Source organism: Chiloscyllium plagiosum, unplaced genomic scaffold (assembly GCF_037043375.1).
Source record: "Chiloscyllium plagiosum isolate Xiang-an unplaced genomic scaffold, Cpla_swu_hap1 HiC_scaffold_2, whole genome shotgun sequence".
Taxonomy (NCBI): domain Eukaryota; kingdom Metazoa; phylum Chordata; class Chondrichthyes; order Orectolobiformes; family Hemiscylliidae; genus Chiloscyllium; species Chiloscyllium plagiosum.
Window position 1 is genome coordinate 13,762,331 of NW_028270140.1, and position 20,913 is coordinate 13,783,243.

Below are 20,913 nucleotides of genomic sequence, written 5' to 3' on the forward strand. Positions count from 1 at the left end.
TAGGATTGTTCAAATATCATTTAATTTCATAACACTGTAATCATTTGCTATAAATTCTGTGCCCAATGGACCTGCTCCACAGCTAACTGTGCAGGAGCAGCGCACCGAAAGCTAGTGCTTCCAAATAAACCTGTTGGATGATAACCTGCTGTTGCGTGATTTTTAACTTTATCCACCCCAGTCCAATACCGGCACCTCCATATCAATTTTCACTGGAATGGGATATGAAACCACAACTTAATCTGCGATAATCCAAAAATACTGTGTCAATTTGACGCATGAAAAACTGTGCAATTTACTTTCTCGAAGGAGTAAAAAACATTGTGCTGCACAATAATTAGATACTTAAAGTGCTGGGTGTTACCAAGTTAACAGAAATTTTGTGAATGATTCAACCAAGGGAAAATTCATAGTCGGCCAGCTTGCATAAAGAATTGCGGAAGCTTTTAACGGTCGGCACAAAATCTGGGGCGGTCGCTGGTTTTAGTCGGCCAGCTGGAAATGTGCAAATGTCTGAGCGAGGAGCTGCCGGCAGTTTCTTCCTGATGTAAACAGGTTGGTGCCTGTAGTGTAAAACTCTTCCGCAAAATGGGCTTTAAAACAAAACATGAGGAAACTCGTGACTGAAAGTCGGTCTGCCCGTGCTGGGAGATGATACGTTACGTGGCGAGTCCTGGTGCTGGGTCGAACGGGGAGCCGTTGAATTCCCGGGGCCCTGAGGACTCTTTCAATTTTGTCCAGCACCTTCCGCCGCGCTCCCCACGAGCCTGCACGTGCTGACTTGCCACGTGCGTCCGCGGGCACGCGCTGGGAACCCAGGCACCTGCTGGGGAGAGGGGGTTAGTGGAGGTGGCCGCGTGCTGCTCGGTTGCTTTTGCACCTGGAGTCGCTGTCACTCTCCGGGGTGCTCGCCGATATCCGCCCGGCGCGAGGCCTGGCGGGCCGAATGGCCTCCTTTCCCGTTAGTCATCCTGGAGGATTGATCAGTCAGTTGCCCGCCTGGATGAGGTGACTTGGGCAGCATGAGCAGAAACTGTTGGAAGGAATCAGCGGGGTCAGGTAGCATCTGTGGAGAGAAATCAAGAGCTAACGTTTCCAGCCCAGTTCTGAGGGAAAGTCACTGGGCTGGGAACGTTAACTCTGCTTTCACTGTACAGAGGCTGCCAGACCTACTGAGTTTCTCTGACAATTTGTTTTGTTTCAGATTTCCAACATCCACAGTTCTTTTCACTCTCTCCTCAGATGCTGCAAGACCAGCTGAGTTTCTCCAGCAGTTCAAATATTTTTGTGTTTCAGGTTTTCAAGTCCTTGTTTTTTTGTTTTATTTTTATGACGGGCTTGCTGGCTTGCTGGATCAGTGATACAGTGTAGAATTCAGGTTTAATTTGATTCCCTAGATTTGACTTGGGCATACAATGACAGTGTGTTTCAGAGAAAAATGTGTGAGGAATGCTTTATATGTAGTCAATTATATATCAGACTGAACTGCCAGAGAAAGTGGTACATGCAGGCACAGTTACAATGTTTAAAAGACATTTGGATGGATACGTGAATACAAGTGGCTTAGAGGGACTTGGGCCAAACACTGGCAAATTGGACTAGTTCAGTTTAGGTAAAAACAATGACTGCAGGTGCTGGAAACCAGATTCTGGATTAGTGGTGCTGGAAGAACACAGCAGTTCAGGCAGCATCCGAGGAGCAGTAAAATCAACGTTTCGGGCAAAAGCCCTTCATCAGGAATACAGGCAGCCTGAAGGTTGGAGAGATAAGTGAGAGGAGGATGGGGGTGGGGAGAAAGTAGCATAGAGTACAATAGGTGAGTGGGGGAGGGGATGAAGGTGATAGGTTGGGGGGGGAGGGTGGAGTGGATAGGTGGAAAAGAAGATAGGCAGGTAGGACAAGTCAAGAGGACAGTGCTGAGCTGGAAGTTTGGAACTGGGGTGAGGTAGGGGAAATGAGGGAACTGTTGAAGTCCACATTGATGCCCTGGGGTTGAAGTGTTCCGAGGCAGAAGATGAGGCGTTCTTCCTCCAGGCGTCTGGTGGTGAGGGAGTGGCGGTGAAGGAGGCTCAGGACCTCCATGTCCTCGGCAGAGTGGGAGGGGGAGTTGAAATGTTGGGCCACAGGGCAGTGTGATTGTTTGGTGCGGGTGTCCCAGAGATGTTCCCTGATGCGCTCTGCTAGGAGGTGTCCAGTCTCCCCAATGTAGAGGAGACCGCATCGGGAGCAACGGATACAATAAATGATATTGGTGGATGTGCAGATAAAACTTTGGATGTGGAAGGCTCCTTTAGGGCCTTGGATGGAGGTGAGGGAGGAGGTGTGGGTGCAGGTTTTGCAATTCCTGCAGTGGCAGGGAAAGGTGCCAGGATGGGAGGGTGGGTTGTAGGGGGGCGTGGACCTGACCAGGTAGTCACGGAACGTTCTTTGCGGAAGGCGGAAAGGGGTGGGGAGGGAAATGCATCCCTGGTGGTGGGGTCCGTTTTGAAGGTGGCGGAAATGTTGGCGGATGATTTGGTTTATGCGAAGGTTGGTAGGGTGGAAGGTGAGCTCCAGGGGCGTTCTATCCTTGTTATGGTTGGAGGGGTGGGGTCTGAGGGCAGAGGTGCAGGATGTGGGCGAGATGCGTTGGAGGGCATCTTTAACCACATGGGAAGGGAAATTGCGGTCTCTAAAGAAGGACGCCATCTGGTGTGTTCTGTGGTGGAACTGGTCCTGGGAGCAGACACGGCGGATGCGGAGGAATTGGGAATACAGGATGGCATTTTTGCAGGAGGTAGGGTGGGAAGAGGTGTAATCCAGGTCGCTGTGGGGAGTCGGTAGGTTTGTAAAAAAAATGTCGGTGTCAAGTCGGTCGTCATTAATGGAGATGGAGAGGTCCAGGAAGGGGAGGGAGGTGTCAGAGATGGTCCAGATAAATTTAAGGTCAGGGTGGAATGTGTTAGTGAAGTTGATGAATTGCTCAACCTCCTCGCGGGAGCACGAGGTGGCGCCAATGCAGTCATCAATGTAGCGGAGGAAGAGGTGGGGAGTGGTGCCAGTGTAATTACGGATGATCGACTGTTCTACGTAGCCAACAAAGAGACTGGCATAGCTGGGGCCCATAAGGGTGTCCATGGCTACCCCTTTGGTCTGGAGGAAGTGGGAGGATTTGAAGGAGAAATTGTTAAGGGTGAGGACCAGTTCGGCCAAATGAATGTGTCGGTGGAAGGGTACTGTTGGGGACGTGGGAGAGGAAGAAACTGAGGGCTTGGAGGCCCTGGTCATGGTGGATGGAGGTATAGAGGGATTGGATATCCATGGTGAAGATGAGGCCGGGGAAACTGAAGTCTTGGAGGGGGTGGAGGGTGTGGGTGGTGTCTCGAACGTAAATGGGGCTCTTCCAGCACCACTAATTCAGAATCTAGTTCAGTTTAGGATACCTGGGTAGTGTGGACAAAATGGGCCAAAGAGTTTATTTCTGTGCTGTGGGACGTATGTCACCCTCTGTGTGAAAATATTGCCCCTCAGGTCCTTTTTAGATCTTTCCCCTTTCCCCTTAAACCAATGCCTTCTAGGTTTGGACACCCCTACCCTGGGAGGGGGTGTGGAAACCTGGCTTATTTATCTTATCAATGGCTGTTAGGATTTTATAAGCTTCTATAAGGTCACTCCTCAGCCTCTGCTCAAGGGAAAATAGTCCCAGCCTTTGCAGCCTCTCCTTAAAATTCAAACCCTTCAGTTCTGGCAACATCCTTGTAAATCCTGGCCCATTCTTATTATTTTCAATAAGTATCCTGTATCTTCTGTCTTGAATGTGTGACTCCTTATTTCTGAGATTGTCTTCTGGCCTTAAACTTTCCCATAAAGAGAAACAAATGCATCTATATATCAAGTCCTCTGAGAATCTTGCATGTTTCAATAAGGTTATCTCTTATTTTTCTGTATTCCAGTGAGTAGAAATTCAATCTACTAAATCTCTCCTCATAAAACAGGCCTCTGGGACAAGAGTTAATATTGTGTTTTTGCTTGTGTTCTGAGTCCTCCACTTAGTTATGGGAATCTGTATACTGAGGTGTAGGTTTGCATGCAGTTTGAAACTTTGTGTTTGGTCCCTGAGGTTTGAACATCCTCAAATGGTATGCTTGGGCTACTCGGCAGTCACTACCTCTGCAGAAGCCCTGTCTCTGATGGGCTGTAAAGGTGATCAGCTTCAGATTCACTAAATGGTGATGAGGTGGGATAAAGTCATGAGAGACACTGATGCATCAGCTATTCTGACACTACACATGAATCCGTGGCTAAAAGATCATCTCTTCATCACCTACGCTCCAGTGAAAAATCTCCCAGCTTACCCAGCCTCTCCTAACTCAAACCCTCCATTCCCAGCAACATCCTGATAAATCTCTTCTGAATCCTCCAATTTAATAACATCCTTTCAATAGCAGGGCAACCAGTACACAGTACTGCAGAAGAGGCCTCATCAATGTCCTGTACAACCTCAACATAACATCCCAACTCCTTTACTCAAGGATTTGAGCAGTGAAGGAAAGCATGTTAACATCTTTTTAACTGCTCTGAAATTTGCATCATATGTAGACAAAGGATTATGTATCTGAAACCTTGGTTCGCTCTATTTGTCAGCATTATCCAGAGCTGTACCATTAATTGTATAAGTCCTGCCCTTATTTGTTTTGCCAAAATACAATACCTTGCATTTATCCAAATTAAACTCCATCTGCCACTCCTCAGCCTGCTGACCTAATTGATCAAGATCTCTTCGATAACCTTTTTCACTGCATATTACCACCAATTTTGGTGTCATCTGCAAACTTAATAACCATATCTCCTAAATTCTCACCCAAATAACTTGTATAAATGATAAACAAAAATAGACCCAGTATCGATCCCTGTGGAGCACCACTGGTCACTGGCTTCCTGTCTGAAAAACAACCCTCCACCATCACTGTCTCCTGCCGTTCAGCCAATTTTGTATCTACTCTTTTTTTTTCTTTTTTTCAAAAAGGGAGTGCAAACGGCCACACCCAATATACACGTGGTCCACGGACTCCACAGCACCACAGAACAAGCAGTTGGGCTGGGAGTCCGTGAACCACCGCAATCTGCGGTTGCAGGGGACTGCTGCGTGCAACACCCTCCACCCCAGATCCCCGAGCAAAAGGGGGAGGACTCCCGCGTAGAGAGCCCTCCACTGGGGATCCCCACCGCCCGGTGGCAAACCAAGCCTGTTTAATTTTTTTTTCTTCATTTTTTTTCTTAACCCCCACACTACCACCTAACTGCGGTAGTGCTTATTTTTTTTTTCCCCAGCACCCATGGTGTGTGTGTGCAGGTGTGAGACACCAATTTTGTATCTAATTGGCAAACTCACCCTCAATCCCATGTGATCTAACTTTACTAATTAGTATACCACGTGGAACTTTGTCAAAGGCTTCACTAAAGTCCAAGTAAACAATGCTGCTCTGCCCTCATCAATCTACTTGGTCACTTTTTCAAAAAAATCAAGTTTGTGAGACACTATTTCCCCCACACATAACCATTATCCTTAATTGCTCCTTGCTGCTCCAAATGCATGTAAATTCTATCTTTCAGAATCACTTACAACAATTTACCATCCACTGAAATCAGACTGTCAGGTCTATAGTCCCCAGGCTTATCCTTAGTTGACTAATCCTATTTCCTCCAGCTCCTTGCATTAAGCTGTATTCCAAACTTGCTTCTTTCTTCTGTTTTTCCTGCATTACCTCTACCTTTCAAACTCACTCATGTTTTAATTTCTAATTCCATCTCAGCTTCTAACCCCTCTGAGCTACTTGTCAGCATCCTATCCCCCCCACCAATCTGATTTAGATCTGCATTATCAAATCTCCCCATGACTGTGTCTGCCCCGTTCCGGTTCTTCTTCCTCTGCATTAGTTGCTGCTGTAAAAACAACCAGACAGCCACGCCCAGATAGCTTCCACTTGAAGGTATTAAAGAAATTGATGTAGAAATTGTGCAAACATGCGTAGATTCCCTATTGTGTGGAAACAAGCCATTTGTCCCAACAAGTCCACACTGACCCTCTGAAGAGTAACCCACCCAGACCCATTTTCAGACATTTACCCTTGATTAATGCACCTAAGACAGTGGGCAATGTAGCATGGCCAATTCATCTGACCTATACGTCTTTGGACTGTGCGAGGAAACTGGAGCATCCGGAGGAAATCCACGCAGACTCTGGAAGAATGTGCAAACTCAAGACATGAGGATAGTACAAGAAGATTGGAAGTAGGAAATGTTTTACTATTTTTCAAAAAAGCAGGTTCGAGGCAAAAAAATTGCAAATGCTGGAATCCAAAGTAGACAAGCAGGAGGCCTGAAGAATGCAACAAGCCAGACAGCAGGAGTAAAAGGGTTATGCCCAACATGTTGACTTCTCTTCCTCCTCCTGATGCCGCCTGGCTTGCTGTGTTCTTCCAGTCTCCTGTTTGTCTACTTACAAAAAAAAACAAAGCAGGTTTAAGCCAGCAAGCTATAGACCACTGAGTTTAGCATCAGAAAAAGAATGTGAATGTTTGGAAAAAGTGCATGATTCGGAAGATTCAAATTGTTTTATGAAATTTGAGAATAGATTGTGCTTAAATAGCCCAACAAAGTATAAAATCACAAGAGTTGGATCAGCACTGTGAGGTTGTGTTCAACACCTTCAATTGCAGCTTCAATTCACAGGTTCTTTTTGAGAAAACAATGTGTTATTTGTTTTTAAAACTTTTTTTGTTTGTTTGTATGCAGAACATTTTCTCCTTTGACAATGTTGGCTGATTATGAAGATATAGAGGCATATGAAGATGAACTGTATCGTGAGGAGTCTTCCAGTGATACTGAGGTAGATAGTGATTTGGAGTTCCAGCTATACAGTCAAGTGCACTATGCAAACAATCTCAGTGGACTAACGATGGACAGAAAGATGGGCTCAGCCCATCTTAAATCTGCTTCAGTTGGAGACAATGGAAATTTGACAAGAAAAACAAAAAGTGCAGTAGTTATTTCCGATAATGATGTCATAGTAATTTCAGATGATCCAGATATCATTATTTTGTCAGATATTGAAGGTGATGATAGTATATATGCCTGCAAAGGTGGTAAACCCTCAGATTGTGAAGTATTTGGAAGAAAAGATCAATCCATTCGGCAGCCTGAACAAGGATCAGCTGAATACCTGGAGCCAAGTATGCGTAGACTGACTGAAGTGCAGAAATTGTCTCAGAGCAGGGATAGTCAGAGCAGAAAGTTGTCACAGATCCAAGACACTGTGATTAATGAGAGTGAAAATTCTGAAACGGAGGAGGATGAAAGTATCGAGAGTTGGATGGTGCTGGGTCATGATCAGGATGGTGATGATGTTGAGATCCAAATCAACATTGTACCTTATGGAACGCTGACAAACAAAGAAGGTAGGAATTCTGACAGTGTATCAGAGCATGTGCTATATTATTATAATGGCAAGTATTTCTACACCGTGATCTAAGGTAACATTTTTCTGCTTTGATAACATCATTTTTTTTCAGAAAATAGGTTAGTTGATAAATTGTTGCCATTTAGTAAATCCAAAATGCTGACACCAACTAGTTGCATATTGAAGCATATTACCTGCTCATTTGCCAGAAAAAGAATTAATGTTTTGCAGGTCATAGCAATAAGAAGTCACATTTGAATTACAAGTTAGATATAATGGGCAAACACAATAATAATGAAAATGTTTTCAAATCTGATATTTCGGAATATATAAAGCTAAACTGCACAAAGCACATGAGATGTTACAAGCTATGAATAATACTAAATGACCTAGACAATTGCCTCAGCTAACTGCCAATGTATTTATTTGGATATTCCTTTAAAGACACTATTTATTTGGCTATTTGAGATTTTAGACAGAGTATATCCCAAAGTGTTGAAGTGTTATGGGTTCAAGCATTCCACCAGCTTTACTGCCGACGAGGGAATTTACACTGAGGAGAGGCCATTCAGATGCACTTACTGTGGTTAAAAAGCCATGATGTGGAGGTTGGACTGAGGTAGACAAAATTAAAAATCTCACAACACCAGCTTATAGTCCAACAGGTTTATTTAACACTAGCTACCTGATGAAGGAGCAGTGCTGTGAAAGCTAGTACTTTCAAATAAACCTGTTGGACTTTACCCTGGTGTTGTGATTTTTTAACTTTGTGGTAAAAGATTCAGCAGTTCACCAAAGCTCATCATACACCAGTGAATTCACACTTGGGAAAGAGCATTCATCTGCTCCAGGTATGTGAAGAAAATTGCTCAGTTGTTCAGAACCCATTTTACTGACTTGGTTGAGACAGAAAATACCTGCAGTCCTCACTTTCTCCACAGAAAATACCTCAACTATTAAAATATTTGACACAATCAATTAAAATATTTGGTACAGATGGAAAGTATTTCACACTCGACCATTTATGCAAGGCTTTAGTATTTTTTCATGTGTGGTAAAAAGGTTGAACCCCATTCTAAGATTTGAGTATATAATATAATTTAGTGCATTATTCAAGGAGTGCTTGCATTGTTTGGCAGATGTGTAGTGATTATTAATGGATTAGTGATCAAACAACTGGACTGTAATTCAGTTTAAGAATTTGACTTCCGTTTTTTAAAGAAATTGGAACAAAAAGCTGAGAAGTTAATGGAACTGATTCATGAATATTCCATGAGAGAGAGAACTTACCATCCTTACTCAGTGCAGCCTATTGCTATTCCAGTCCCATGCTAGTATTGCTGAACTATTCAATCAAGTTATTCAGTTTTATCAACCATTACAAGTGGTTTAAGAAGGAGGTCCTCTCTTGCCTTTTCAGGGCAACTAAAGGCAAATAGCAAATTATGCCAGTGATGCTCTGAACTGGAGTGAATTGGGGAAAATAAAACTTGCATCAGATGTTAAATATCATCATGTATCTAATGTCACAGTTACACAAACTGTATGGTAAATATGAAGTGATTTGACTTTGTATTGATTCTAGGAAATTATAGTATTGCAATTGTATTTTCAAAGGAAAACTGCTTTGCTTCAGTGCTGTGTTTCTGGTACAAATGGAATCTAAGTGTGATTTGAAATCAGAAATTGCATGTCTCTTCAGGTAATAGAAACTAAATTTTAATATACAGTATAGAAACTTGACCCATCTGTCTCTCACTTTACTGAGCATTACTTGTATTATTTTGACACTATACAGATATTTCTTGTATAAAGTGTGTTTTGGCAGTGCAATTTGGCTATAATGTTGCTGATGAATTAGGGAACAGTATTTTCAAACTATATTATACCTCTGTTCGCAATAGTGCGATTCCAGCAACAATTGTTTTGCATGCTTCATTCTGCATATGCGCCAAAATCTCTGCCCCACACTGCGCATGCGCTGATGTTAGTGAAATTTCCGCGCTGTTCTGCGCATGCACCAATGTCAGCTGCCATCAGAGCATGTGAGAGATACATTGTGCAGCTTCATCTCAAAAATTAAAATTAATGAATGCTCATTGCTGTCCCTTGGATTTTAAGTCTCTTCTGTGAATATTCATGTGTAAACCCTGTGTAATTCCTGCAGTACTGCATTATTCTTATACTTACCATTTGCCTTTCTAATTTGTTCTTGGACCTGCATATCATACAATCTACTCCGAGACTTTGCCTCTTCATTTTTTGCAAAAATAAGGACAGTGACAAGAATGTTAGTAAGAAGCATCCTGGTGATAACATTGTGGTTGGTGAATGCAAAAGAAAGGCTATCTAGCTGGAAGAGAAGTTAGATGTTGTAAAGCATTTTGAGCATAAGGAGAGAACTTGTGATATAACGCGCTTAACAGGAATGATGGATTCCACCTTGCACACCATTACAGACAACACTGAAAAGATTATGTACTGATGGAACAAGTCTGAGTGCCAGCAAATCTAAAAGGTCACAGCCAAAGGAACTTGAGATGGAGAGCCTTCCAAGTGTTTGGATAGAAGATTAAACAAAAAAGCGATCGGGGACAACCTTTCTCACCATAAAAGAGCATATCAATTTATAAAAATCTAAAGAAAAAAAGCTCAAAATCCTGCAGATGTGCCTGCCGTTTTAGTATGAGCAGTGAGAGATTTGTTGATTTTAAGAACTGCTAGGCATTCCATAATGTAAAGTTAATTGGTGAATTAGGAGCATGCATTTCCTCCCATAGTAAAAAAAAAATTGATGAAGGCTACACTTTCTACACAGCTAGGTTCTTGCTGGCATTCGCTTCCAGTATAAACCTAAATTTCTCAGAATGAAACACATGCTGCAGGCTCTAAGGTGACAAAGGATCATATGACTGCTGCTGGGTGCCAATGCCAGTGATGACTTAAAGCTTACGCCTATGGTGGTGTGCCATTCTGCCAGTCTGTGAGCTTTGAAGGGTTACTTTGAAGTCTACTCGAGGCATCTACTTCAGGTCAAGCAAAGAAGGTTGGATGATGGGGCAAATTTTTTCTGACCTTATTATTGATGTTTTGGAAGATGTTTTTCAATGACATTGCAGGCAAAAAAAATTTGGATTTTAAGTTGCTTCTCCTCCTGGATAATCCGCCAAGCCATCCTGCCATTGGTGAGCTTTCTGAAAACATTACAGTGCTATTTCTATTTCCAAACCCAACGTTTGTGATTCAACCCATGGACCAGGGTGCAATATCAGCTTTTTAAGCATATTATTTAAGACGCATATTCAAGAGGCTGGTTCTACTTACTGACTGCGATAATAATGACAGTGCTTTTTCAAGTTTGGAAGAGCTTTAACATCAAGAATGCTAATGACATTATTGTGGAGGCCTGGGGTAAAGTCAGCAAGGACTGCCTGCATGTGGTTTGGCGGCAGCTTCTCCTCGATTTTCTTTTTCAAGATTTTAAAGGATCTGAACATCCGAGTAGCTCCCAAAAATCAAAGAACATTGTGTTGTCCATGCAAAGCAGGTTGGCTTTGAAGAAGTGGAAAGTGAAGATATTGAAGAGCTGCTTCAGTCCCACTCTGAAGACCTCTGTATAGCAGATCTACAACAGCTTGTCGCTGAGGGGGAAGTGGAAGCTGGTGATAAAAAAGATGAAGTCCAGATGCAGCACTGTGAGAGCTTTCTACTTCTCTTTCCTCTACTATCATGAGGGAAATTGAGATGCAGTTGCAGCTCTTTGTGGACAACATAGGATACATAGACAAGGTCTTTTCCCTTGGGTGGGGGAGTCCAGAGCTAACGGGCATAGGTTTAAAATGAGGGGGAAGATATAAAAGGGACCTAAAGGACAACATTTTTCATGCAGAGGGTGGTGTGTGTATGGAATGAGCTGCCAGGGGAAGTAGTGGAGGCCAGTACAATTACAGCATTTAAAAAGCATCTGGATGGGTGTATGAATAGAAAGGGTTGAGGGAGATATTGGCCAAGTGCTGGCAAACGGGAGTAGATTAGGTTACGACATTTGGTTAGCATGGCAAGTTGGACTGAAGGGTCTGTTTCATCTCTCTGACTCTAATTACAATGTAGACGCAGCTGCTAACAGTTCATTCAAAATGATGAACGACTTCTTCAAGATAGAAGAAAAAGGGCAAAGCAGCCAAAACTGAATTGTCTTTTTTTTTTAAACCAACCCCCAAGAAGCAGTCAGAAGATGTCAACTATAGCCATTCACTTCTGCAACCACAACTACACCTGAAGGTGGTGGTGACGATGCCCCACTGTCGCTGCCTTATTAATATTTTTTCAATGTAATGTGTTAAATTTACTTTTGTTTCATTAATAAATATGACTTAAACCTTCATTTCAGGCTGTGCTATATTTTTGTGTTAAGCTTTTTGATGAGTTTTGAGCGATTTGAGTATTTTTTGCTGGTCTGCCCCACCCCCACTTTTCCCATAGGCCCCTTATTTCTATTAAACAATTTTCTATTAAATGAGGTTTTGTTGGAACACAACTGCCTACGCATAGTTGTAGAACTACCTCTAACTGTGTTTCAATGTTTAGGTCACATAAATCGATTTATTTTCCTACTTCAATTTAAACATTCTTTTCATTTGATTCAGATTTATTAAAGGCTGTTTAAATGTATTAATGTAAAATCATGGGAGGAATTCTCAAAAAAAACCAAAAATCATCTTTAAGAAAGCTGTTTTCATGGTTTTTACTTGATGGCGTAAACATCTCTTGAAAGCCTTCAATTTTAAAGGAGGGTTTTCTCAGGAAGTTATAACATTTGTTAGCTGATAGGAGATATTATGGTGTTTTTATTAGAGGTGGTTATTCACTGGTTCATATTAGTGTATTTCTCAGTCCAGGAAAAAAGCTTACTTCCATCATCTATCAGGATTTCTGAACTGTTGTTTATTCCAAACAATCTAGAAAATGAATTTTCAACTTTATTTAGGTGTAACTATTAAGTACCAAACACATTGTATTTTGCATTAAATTAGTTTACTTCAGATGACCAACAAAGATGCTTAGTTATATTTTGAGCCAAAATTAAAGTGGATATTGGATGGTTTTTGATTGTTTGTTTATATATCAAAATGTCAACCTGTGACCTGTACGGAGAGCATTCAGTTTTCTTAGTGGAAAATCAATTGCACTGTTACTTATTGTTTCAATTTGATTTTCCATATAGGTGAATTTAAACTCCTGTGCTTTCAAGATGCTGTCCATGTCAATTATAATGACTTACTCGTTGTAATTTTCCCCAATGTAGTAAAGCATTTTCATCTTAGTCCAATAGCAGCTCCAAAGTAAGAGCACTTGATATTTTTAAACTTTATCCTCTTACAGTTGAGTGAAATATCTGAAACTGTGTGAAGAAACTACTTTTATTTCAATGAAAACCTAAAAGAACATTATAAACTATGGAATTTAGAAATAAGCAATTGCTCACATTAGTACTGACTATTCAGAGAGGATTTCCCCTTTATAAATCTGCCCCAACCATTTTCAAAGTGATAAAGCAATTGATGGAAGACCCATTTGTTTTTTCTGTTTTGGAAACAGAAATTTCTGTAATGTGATCAATGGTGAACTTATGAAGATAAAAACAACAAAAGAAAATGGCATCTGCACTGGAAACATCCCAGTAAGAAGTGGCCAACAAAATAATTTGTGTTAAGCACCAAAAGAATTATTCAAAATGGTGCAGGTACACAATCCTTTATCCAAAATCCTTGGGGCCAGTTCATTTTCGGAATTCCAAATTTTTTGGATTTTGGAATAAATTATGTTTTTACAGTAGAATAAAAGATTACCCAACAGCAGACGCATGTGTGCATAGCACGAACGCTGAGACACAGTTGACGCCTGCCAGTGCTGGGCCATGCCACCATGTCACATCTGAGTGACGTGGTTCGAGTGGGTGTGGAGTTGGGTCACCTGTTAGCATGCCAAAATGATGCTTCACACTCCATGAAAAATATTTCAGAGCTTTTTGAATTTTGGATAAAGTAATGCTTGATGAAGTCTAAAAAGCCTTATCTAATGTGGTAAAGTATAAGAAGACGACATAGGAAGAAGTGAAACATCCAATCGGGAATAAGATGTTAGCTTTTTTAAAAATGAAATACAGTTTTTTGTTCAGTATATTTATTGGAAGATTTTAAATGAAGTGATATACCTTGTTGCAGTTGGAAATTGTGATCGTTAATAGTTTTAAGCAATGCTGTCAGATTAGTCTTCACAGTAGAGCGATAGCCTCTACAACAGAAGGGAGGTGGTGTATTGTAATGTCACTGGACTAGCAATCAAGAATGCAGGCCAATGTCCTGGGGACACAAGTTCGAATCCTACCATGGCAGATAGTGAAATTTTAAATTCAGTAAAATATGGAGTAAAGAGCTGATCTAATGGTGACTGTGTAACAGTGGTCAGTTGTTGTAAAAACATAATCTAGTTCACTAATATCATTTTGGGGAAGGAAATCTCTCCTTATCTGTTTTGGCCTACATGTGACTCCAGATTCATAGCAATATGGTTGCAGCTTAACTGCTCTCTGGATAATAAATGCTGGCCTGGATAGCAGCACTCCTATCCTGCAAATGTATTAAGAAAAAGGTGGATTGAATATTGGTTAAACTATGGAATGTAGGTGCTATTCTTGAGTGGAGTCACGCCAAGGTGTCACTAACGGGATCTGCTGGAATCAATGGATAGGACTGTTACAAATTATGATTTGGAGATGTGATTTGTGCATTTACGCTAAAGATCTTGGTTGTGTTAGTGCAGAACAATAAGGAACTTGCATGATTTGAGTTCGTCTTCAGATGAAATATTAGAGGCCCCTCCTAGATAGTCATAAAGCTGTACAGCATGGAAGCAGACCCTTCGTTCCAACTCATCCATGCTGACCAGCTATCCTAAATTTAGACTAGTCCCACTGCCAGCATTTGGCCCATATCCCTCGAAAGCTGTCCTATTCATGTACCCATTGGGTGCCTTTTAAATGTTTAATTGTACTAACCTCCACCACTTCCTCTGGCAACTCATTCCAAATAATGACCACCCTTTGCATGAAAAAGTTGCCCCTTAGGTCCCTACATGTTCTGGTTCTTCAGATCAACAATGAATAAGTAGTCTTCCTGGTGTCCTCAACAGCATTTCTACTTCCTCCAATAGGACCTTAAATAAATTAGACAGTTAATTTCATAATTTGCTTGATGTTTTTGGGTCCGGGTAGTTGCCTTATTCTTCAACATTATAACAACCACAGAGCTTCAAAAATAGATCATTGATTTTGATATCAATCCTTGACAATTTTGGTCAAGTTTAAGCCCTCAAAAACACTAGGTGCTCAGGGATAGGCATTCTATATCCCAGATGCTAAGTAGATTAAGAATGAAACATTAAGTGTTTCTTATCTGGTATGTAAAGCGAATAGTGGGCTGCCAGTTACATGAGAAATACTCTTCTAGAAATCTAAAACAGTATACTCTAGTATTTGTTTAAAACATGTTAAATCTAAATGTCAAAAGGACTGTGCAGTTTATTGGTTAGGTTCTGGAAACTGAGTATTCCATCAGGGCCAACAGCAGCATTAGCACTTGTATCTTGAGCAGCAACAGATGTTGATGGCTGAGGAGACGGGGATTTAGGCCTAGTTAATAAATTTCTTACATCTACCTGTTTCCATGCTTTCTTATGAAAAAAATTAGGAATGCAGGAGGTGAAGCTGCATTACAGTTTGTACAGCAAGGCAGTTTTGCTGCTCAACAAGTTTTCAGGACATTTTCAGATCCTTTGGTAGCAGTCATAGATGTACAGCACAGAAACAGACCCATTGGGCACTATGAAACTCTTTCTGCTCCCCTCCTCCTCACTGTCCTCCACTGAACATTTGGTTTGTTACAATTCAAAACACTGTGTCTATAATTTCTTTGGTGTTTAATTTGTAACAGGAGCATTCTTATTGACATGTAGCCATTCATCAAATTAATCTCTGGAAGTGTTTTTCACTGGGTTTACTTGAATAACACAGTCAATCAATTCCATGGTTTCTTCACAGTTTTCATTTGTTTGCTTTTTTGAATATTATATCCTTCAAAAATTTCTTCCTTAATCCTTTTTTCAAATTGACAAGAGGCCATAGGTTTCTATATTTTGATTAGATTAGATTATCTACAGTGTGGAAACAGGCCCCTCAGCCCAACAAGTCCACACCGACCCTCCGAAGAGCAACCCACCGAGACCCATTTCCCTCTGACTAATGTACCTAACACTTGGGACAATTTAGCATGGCCAATTCACCTGATCTGCACATCTTTGGACTGTGGGAGGAAAGCTGAGCACCTGGAGGAAACCCACGCAGACACTGGGAGAATGTGCAAACTCCACACAGGCAGTCACCCGAGGTTGGAATCGAACCTGGGACCCTGGTGCTGTGAGGCAGCAGTGCTAACTGCTGAGCCACCATGCCACCCCACAGCAGCATCTTTGCAGTGTTTCACTTTTCACCTGGTTCCATATACATGGCATGTTAAAAAGTAGTATCTTTGATAGAGTCCTTGAATTGAAATTGGTCAGCTTTTTCATGAAACCATGCGGTAAAATGTTTTCCAGTTTTGAATTGCACCCTAATCCATTGGCTGAATCAAACTTGTCATATTAGTAAGCAGTAAACAAAACTATTGCCATTAACACATTCTTCTACAGGGGAATAAGTGTGATAGTTATTCAATAAAGCTACGACTTTGCTATCTTCAGGCATTCCTTTCTTTCGCAAATGTTCATTCACACTAGGCGCAAAACCATTGTGAAACCATCAAGGAAGGATAGAAATGGGGACAAGAGAGGAGGGGGAGTGATGTTTTTGATAAGGGATAACATTATGGCTGTACTTAGGCAAGACATTCCTGGGAATACATCCAGGTAAGTTATTTGAGTGGAACTGAGAAATAAGAAAGGGATGATCAACTTATTTGGACTGTAATATAGACTGCCCAATAATCAGCAGGAAAGGAGGGAGTGATGCTTACAGGTAAAGGGACAGCTGGGAAATGGGCAGCCTTCAAAACTGAGATGACAAAAGTCCTGAGACAGTATGTTTCTGTTAGGGTGAAAGACAAGCCTGGTAGGTATAGGGAATGCTGAATGACTAGAAAAACTTGGTATTGGTTAAGAAAAAGAAGGAAGCATATGTCGGGTATAGACAGTTGAAATGGAGTTAAGCATTAGAGTATAAAGGCAGTAGTAGAATACTTAATAGGGAGATCAGGAGGTCAAAAATTAAACATGAGATAGCTTTGGCAAATAGGGTTAAGGAGAATCCAAAGGGATTTTATCAATACATTAAGGACAAAAGGGTAACTAGGGAGGGAATTGGGCTCCTCAAAGATCAGCAAGGCAGCCTGTGTATGGAACCACCTGAGTTGGTAGAGATACTAAACGAGTATTTTGCATCCGTTTGAAACTCGTGGAATACAGGGAGAAATAGCCATTTGGATACAGAACTGTCTTGAAGGTAGAAGGCAGAGGGTACTTTTGGAAGGTTGCTTTTCAGACTGGAGGCTTGTGACCAGTGGTGTGCCCCAAGGATTAGTGCAGGGTCCACTGTTTTTCATCATTTATATAAATGATTGGATGTGAACCTAGGAGGTATAGTTAGTAAGTTTGCAATTGACACCAAAATTGCAAAGAAGGTTACCTCCGAGTACAAAGAGATTTTGATCAGATGAGCTAATGGGCTGAGGAGTGGCAGATGGAGTTTAATTTAGATAAATGTGAGGTGCTGCGTTTTGGAAAGTCAAATCAGGGCAGGAGTTACATACCTTAATGGTAAGGTCCTGGGGAGTGTTGGCTGAACAGATTTTGGAGTGCAGGTTCATAGTTTCTTGAAAGTAGAGTCGCAGTTAGACAGGATAGTGAAGAAGACTTTTGGTAAGCTTTCCTTTAATGGTCAGAGTATTGAATATAGGAGTTGGGAGGTCACTAGGTTAGGCCACTTTTGAAATATTGTATGGAATTCTGGTCTCCCTCCTATAGGAAGGATGTTGTGAAACTTGAAACTTCAGTAAAGATTTACAAGGATGTTGCCAGAATAGGAGGGTTTGAGTTACAGGGAGAGTCTGAATAGGTTGGAGCTGTTTTTCCTGGTGTGTTGGAGGCTGAGGGGTGATCTTCTAGAGGTTTGTAAAATCACGAGGGGCATGGATAGGGGAAATAGACAAGGTGCTTTCCGTGGGATGGGGCAATCCAGAACTAGAGGGCATGGCTTTAGGATGAGGGGGAAAGATATAAAAGGGACCTAAGGGGCAACTTTTTCTCACAAAGGTTGATGTATGTTTGGAATTAGCTGCTAGAGGAAGTGATGGAGCCTGGTACAATTAGGACATTTTAAAAGGCATCTTAATTGGTATATGAATAGGAAGGGTTGAGGGGGATATGGGCCAAAGTGTTGGCAAATGGGACTAGATTAATTTAGGACATTTGGTTCGATGAGTTGGACCGAAGGTTCTGTTTCCATGCTGTACCTCTCTATGACTCTATGTAAAAACTTCTAAGTTCATCCATGCATTACGTGAGCTTTGTAATCAATAGGAAGATGAATCTTGCCTTTGGGACATCTTTGTTTTGTATATTTTCCAATAACAGTCAATTTCACCTTATGAGTTCTTACACTTAAGCATTGTTATACAGTCTATTTGCTTAAAACCATGAGCAATCTTTTCCTCAGCACCAGCCCAGGCTGCTCTTGGAAAGCATCACCACATTAACATTGTCGAGAGATCTATAACACTGAGACAGTCAGGTATGTCCAGTTGTAAGTTTAAAGTTTCACAAAAATCTTCAACTATTTTCATATCCACCGATTTCTGGTTGACCTGATCTGTCAGCCTTTTGGATTCCATGCAGTATTTTGAAGCGAGTGAGGCATCCTCGAAATGGCACACAACTCCATGATTTTCATCTGCTTAAAAAATTCTTTTGCCTTTTCTATTCGCTTCAGTTGAGAGATGCATGCACCTTCCAACCGCTTCAATGAAAATCAGTCATACCATGCTCAATCCAACCTTAAGAATAAAAAGCGTGTTACACTGCTCTGTGCTTTTATCACTTTTACATTTCGCAAAGAGCTCTAACTTTTTCACTTTGCCCTTTAATGTTAGAGGTTGTTATAGTCTCATCCCTACAGTGCGGAAGCAGGCCATTTGGTCCATCGATTCCATACCCACCCTCCAAAGTGCATCCCCTTCTCCTTACCCTATCACTGTAATCTTACATTTCCCATGGTTAATCTACCTAACCTACAAATCTTGGGACACTAAGGGCAATTTAGCACGTGCAGTCCACCTAACCTGCATATGTTTGGACTGTGGGAGGAAACCGGAGGACCCAGAGAAAACCCATGCAGACGTGAGAAGAAAGTGCAAACTCCACACAGGCAGATGCCCAAAGGTTGACTCAAACTCGGGTCCCAAGTGCTATGAGGCAGTGATGCTCACCACTGAGCCACCGTGCCGCTACCATTGTTGATGAGCCAACAGTGAATTTTGCATCCTTTTGAATTTTGTATTAAATTTCATCTGCCACTCCTCAGCTCATTGCTTTTCATCTGCCCCAGTATCATTTGCTTGGAGAAAAATAACACATGCTTTCCGCCTCGTGGGCTCAGTCTTCGACAGCAGGGTCAAACAAGTCAAGCTCGCCAAATAATGGCATGATGTAAGAAATGCTTACTCCAACTCGGAGACAACTGTTTAGAGCGGGTATTTTCAGGAATATGCTTTACTCTTGTCGCTACTAAAATAACTCCAAGGCTGGTATCCCTTCACCAAGTCACCCTTCACTTATATGTGAAAAGTCCTTGGCTCTGGCACAACCTTATATGAATCAGCACTCAGATTGTCAGAATATCTGACACACCTGTTTATATCTGTCAGCAAGGCTCCCTGATTGGAGCTGTCAACCTAGGTCAATCAAGGAACTCCTATTCTGAGGTTCAGCTGGCTGACCTCATTACAGTCACTACAGTAACAATGAAATGTTGCAGTTTGAAATTGCTAACTTTATCAAAACATTCTAGATGTTTTGATGTGAATGAAAGTGATAAGCAAAGTTTCTGAGCTTGATTTGCAGTCTGACTGGTTCCATGGATTGTAAATAGTGTTAGGCCATGATATCCAGGTGGACCTGCAGTTGTTGATGCAATAATATGTACAATGGAGAACAATCTACGATGTCCAGGTGAATTGATTGGACTATTAATTTTGCATTTGGAATTGGTGGACAGTTATATGCTGAATGTTTTACTCTTACAGGTTGTGTTATGGCTTCTCATCTATGGATACATTTTTGTTTAGAATTCATAGTGGTAGGACATTGGCCCGATGTGTCAATCTTGGTCCACGATGAATAGGCACCAGTTTTCAGAAAACAGATATTTGAATTTTTGCAAACGCTTCTGACACTGATAGCATTGATGTTTTCCATGAGATTGACAGCATGTTCACCAATTTTTTTTTCCCCTCTCTTGTTGTGTACAATATCAGATTCTGGTTTGTGGATTGTTTCATGAAAATGCCTACATTGGGATATCAGACACTATTGTAATTTGAAGATGCTCCTTTTCAGACAGCTTTTTGTAGCTGCAGCTGCCTTTAATTTGCAACCTCTGGCTTTATCTGCCACATGCCTTGCAAAATTAACCAAAAGCTGGGCATTTCCTTTGTACAGGCAGATGGCCACATTTTCCATATGCCTTGCCATATTTGTGTTCTAGTGACTGCTCAATTGTCGAGCTTGTGCTTGGGATTGGTAAGATTTATCAACCTGTAAGGAATGCTATGCATTTATATCCATCCTTCAGTAGCTCTCTGTCACTGTAAGCCTTTGGTTTGTCTTGCAAATCTATTTGGAAAGCTTCAATAGGAACAATGTGATCACCAATGCAGCAATTCTATATACTAGCTCTGCATCTGAAAAATTACATAACGAGGCCTTTTCTCTGCAGCTGCTCTTGGCAGCCTTCTGCCCAATGACATGAATTCTAGTTGATTAATATGGAAGTTTTATTCTGATTTTGAATCAGTCTTCTAATGTGGGGAACTTGTAACTCTTTGGCTATTCATCCTAACATAAAGTCTGCTTAGTGCTTCATTCACAATTGTTAAGCATATCTTAATGGTTTGTTTTCCTGCATTACATGCTCCCAAATCTGGAAGCCATAACTGTAAATGCCCCTAAGCATTTAAATTTCTGTTAGACCACTTGCTGTATTCTAGTTTAAAGAATTTTGTGGACATTCTCTAATGATATGCCTTTGATTTTTCCTTGCTTCCGATTGATTTGCGCACACTGATGAGTGCTCTTGTATCTCTCAAGTGAGTTAAACTTTGTTTCTTACCAGCAAGCTATGTTTTTCACACTGTGCTATGCTATAACAA

At 41.3% G+C, this 20,913-nt stretch overlaps 1 protein-coding gene across 1 annotated transcript in view; it reads left to right on the forward strand.

Moving 5' to 3' along the window:
• The first annotated feature begins 482 nt into the window (after positions 1-482).
• Positions 483-20,913, forward strand: part of zcchc7 (zinc finger, CCHC domain containing 7) — a 282,762-nt gene continuing 262,331 nt past the window's right edge. The window contains exons 1-2 of the mRNA XM_043719649.2: positions 483-555; positions 6,775-7,436. Of these exons, the coding sequence (XP_043575584.2) occupies positions 6,794-7,436 (643 nt within the window). The 5' untranslated portion in view covers positions 483-555; positions 6,775-6,793. The remainder of the gene's footprint in view (positions 556-6,774; positions 7,437-20,913) is intronic.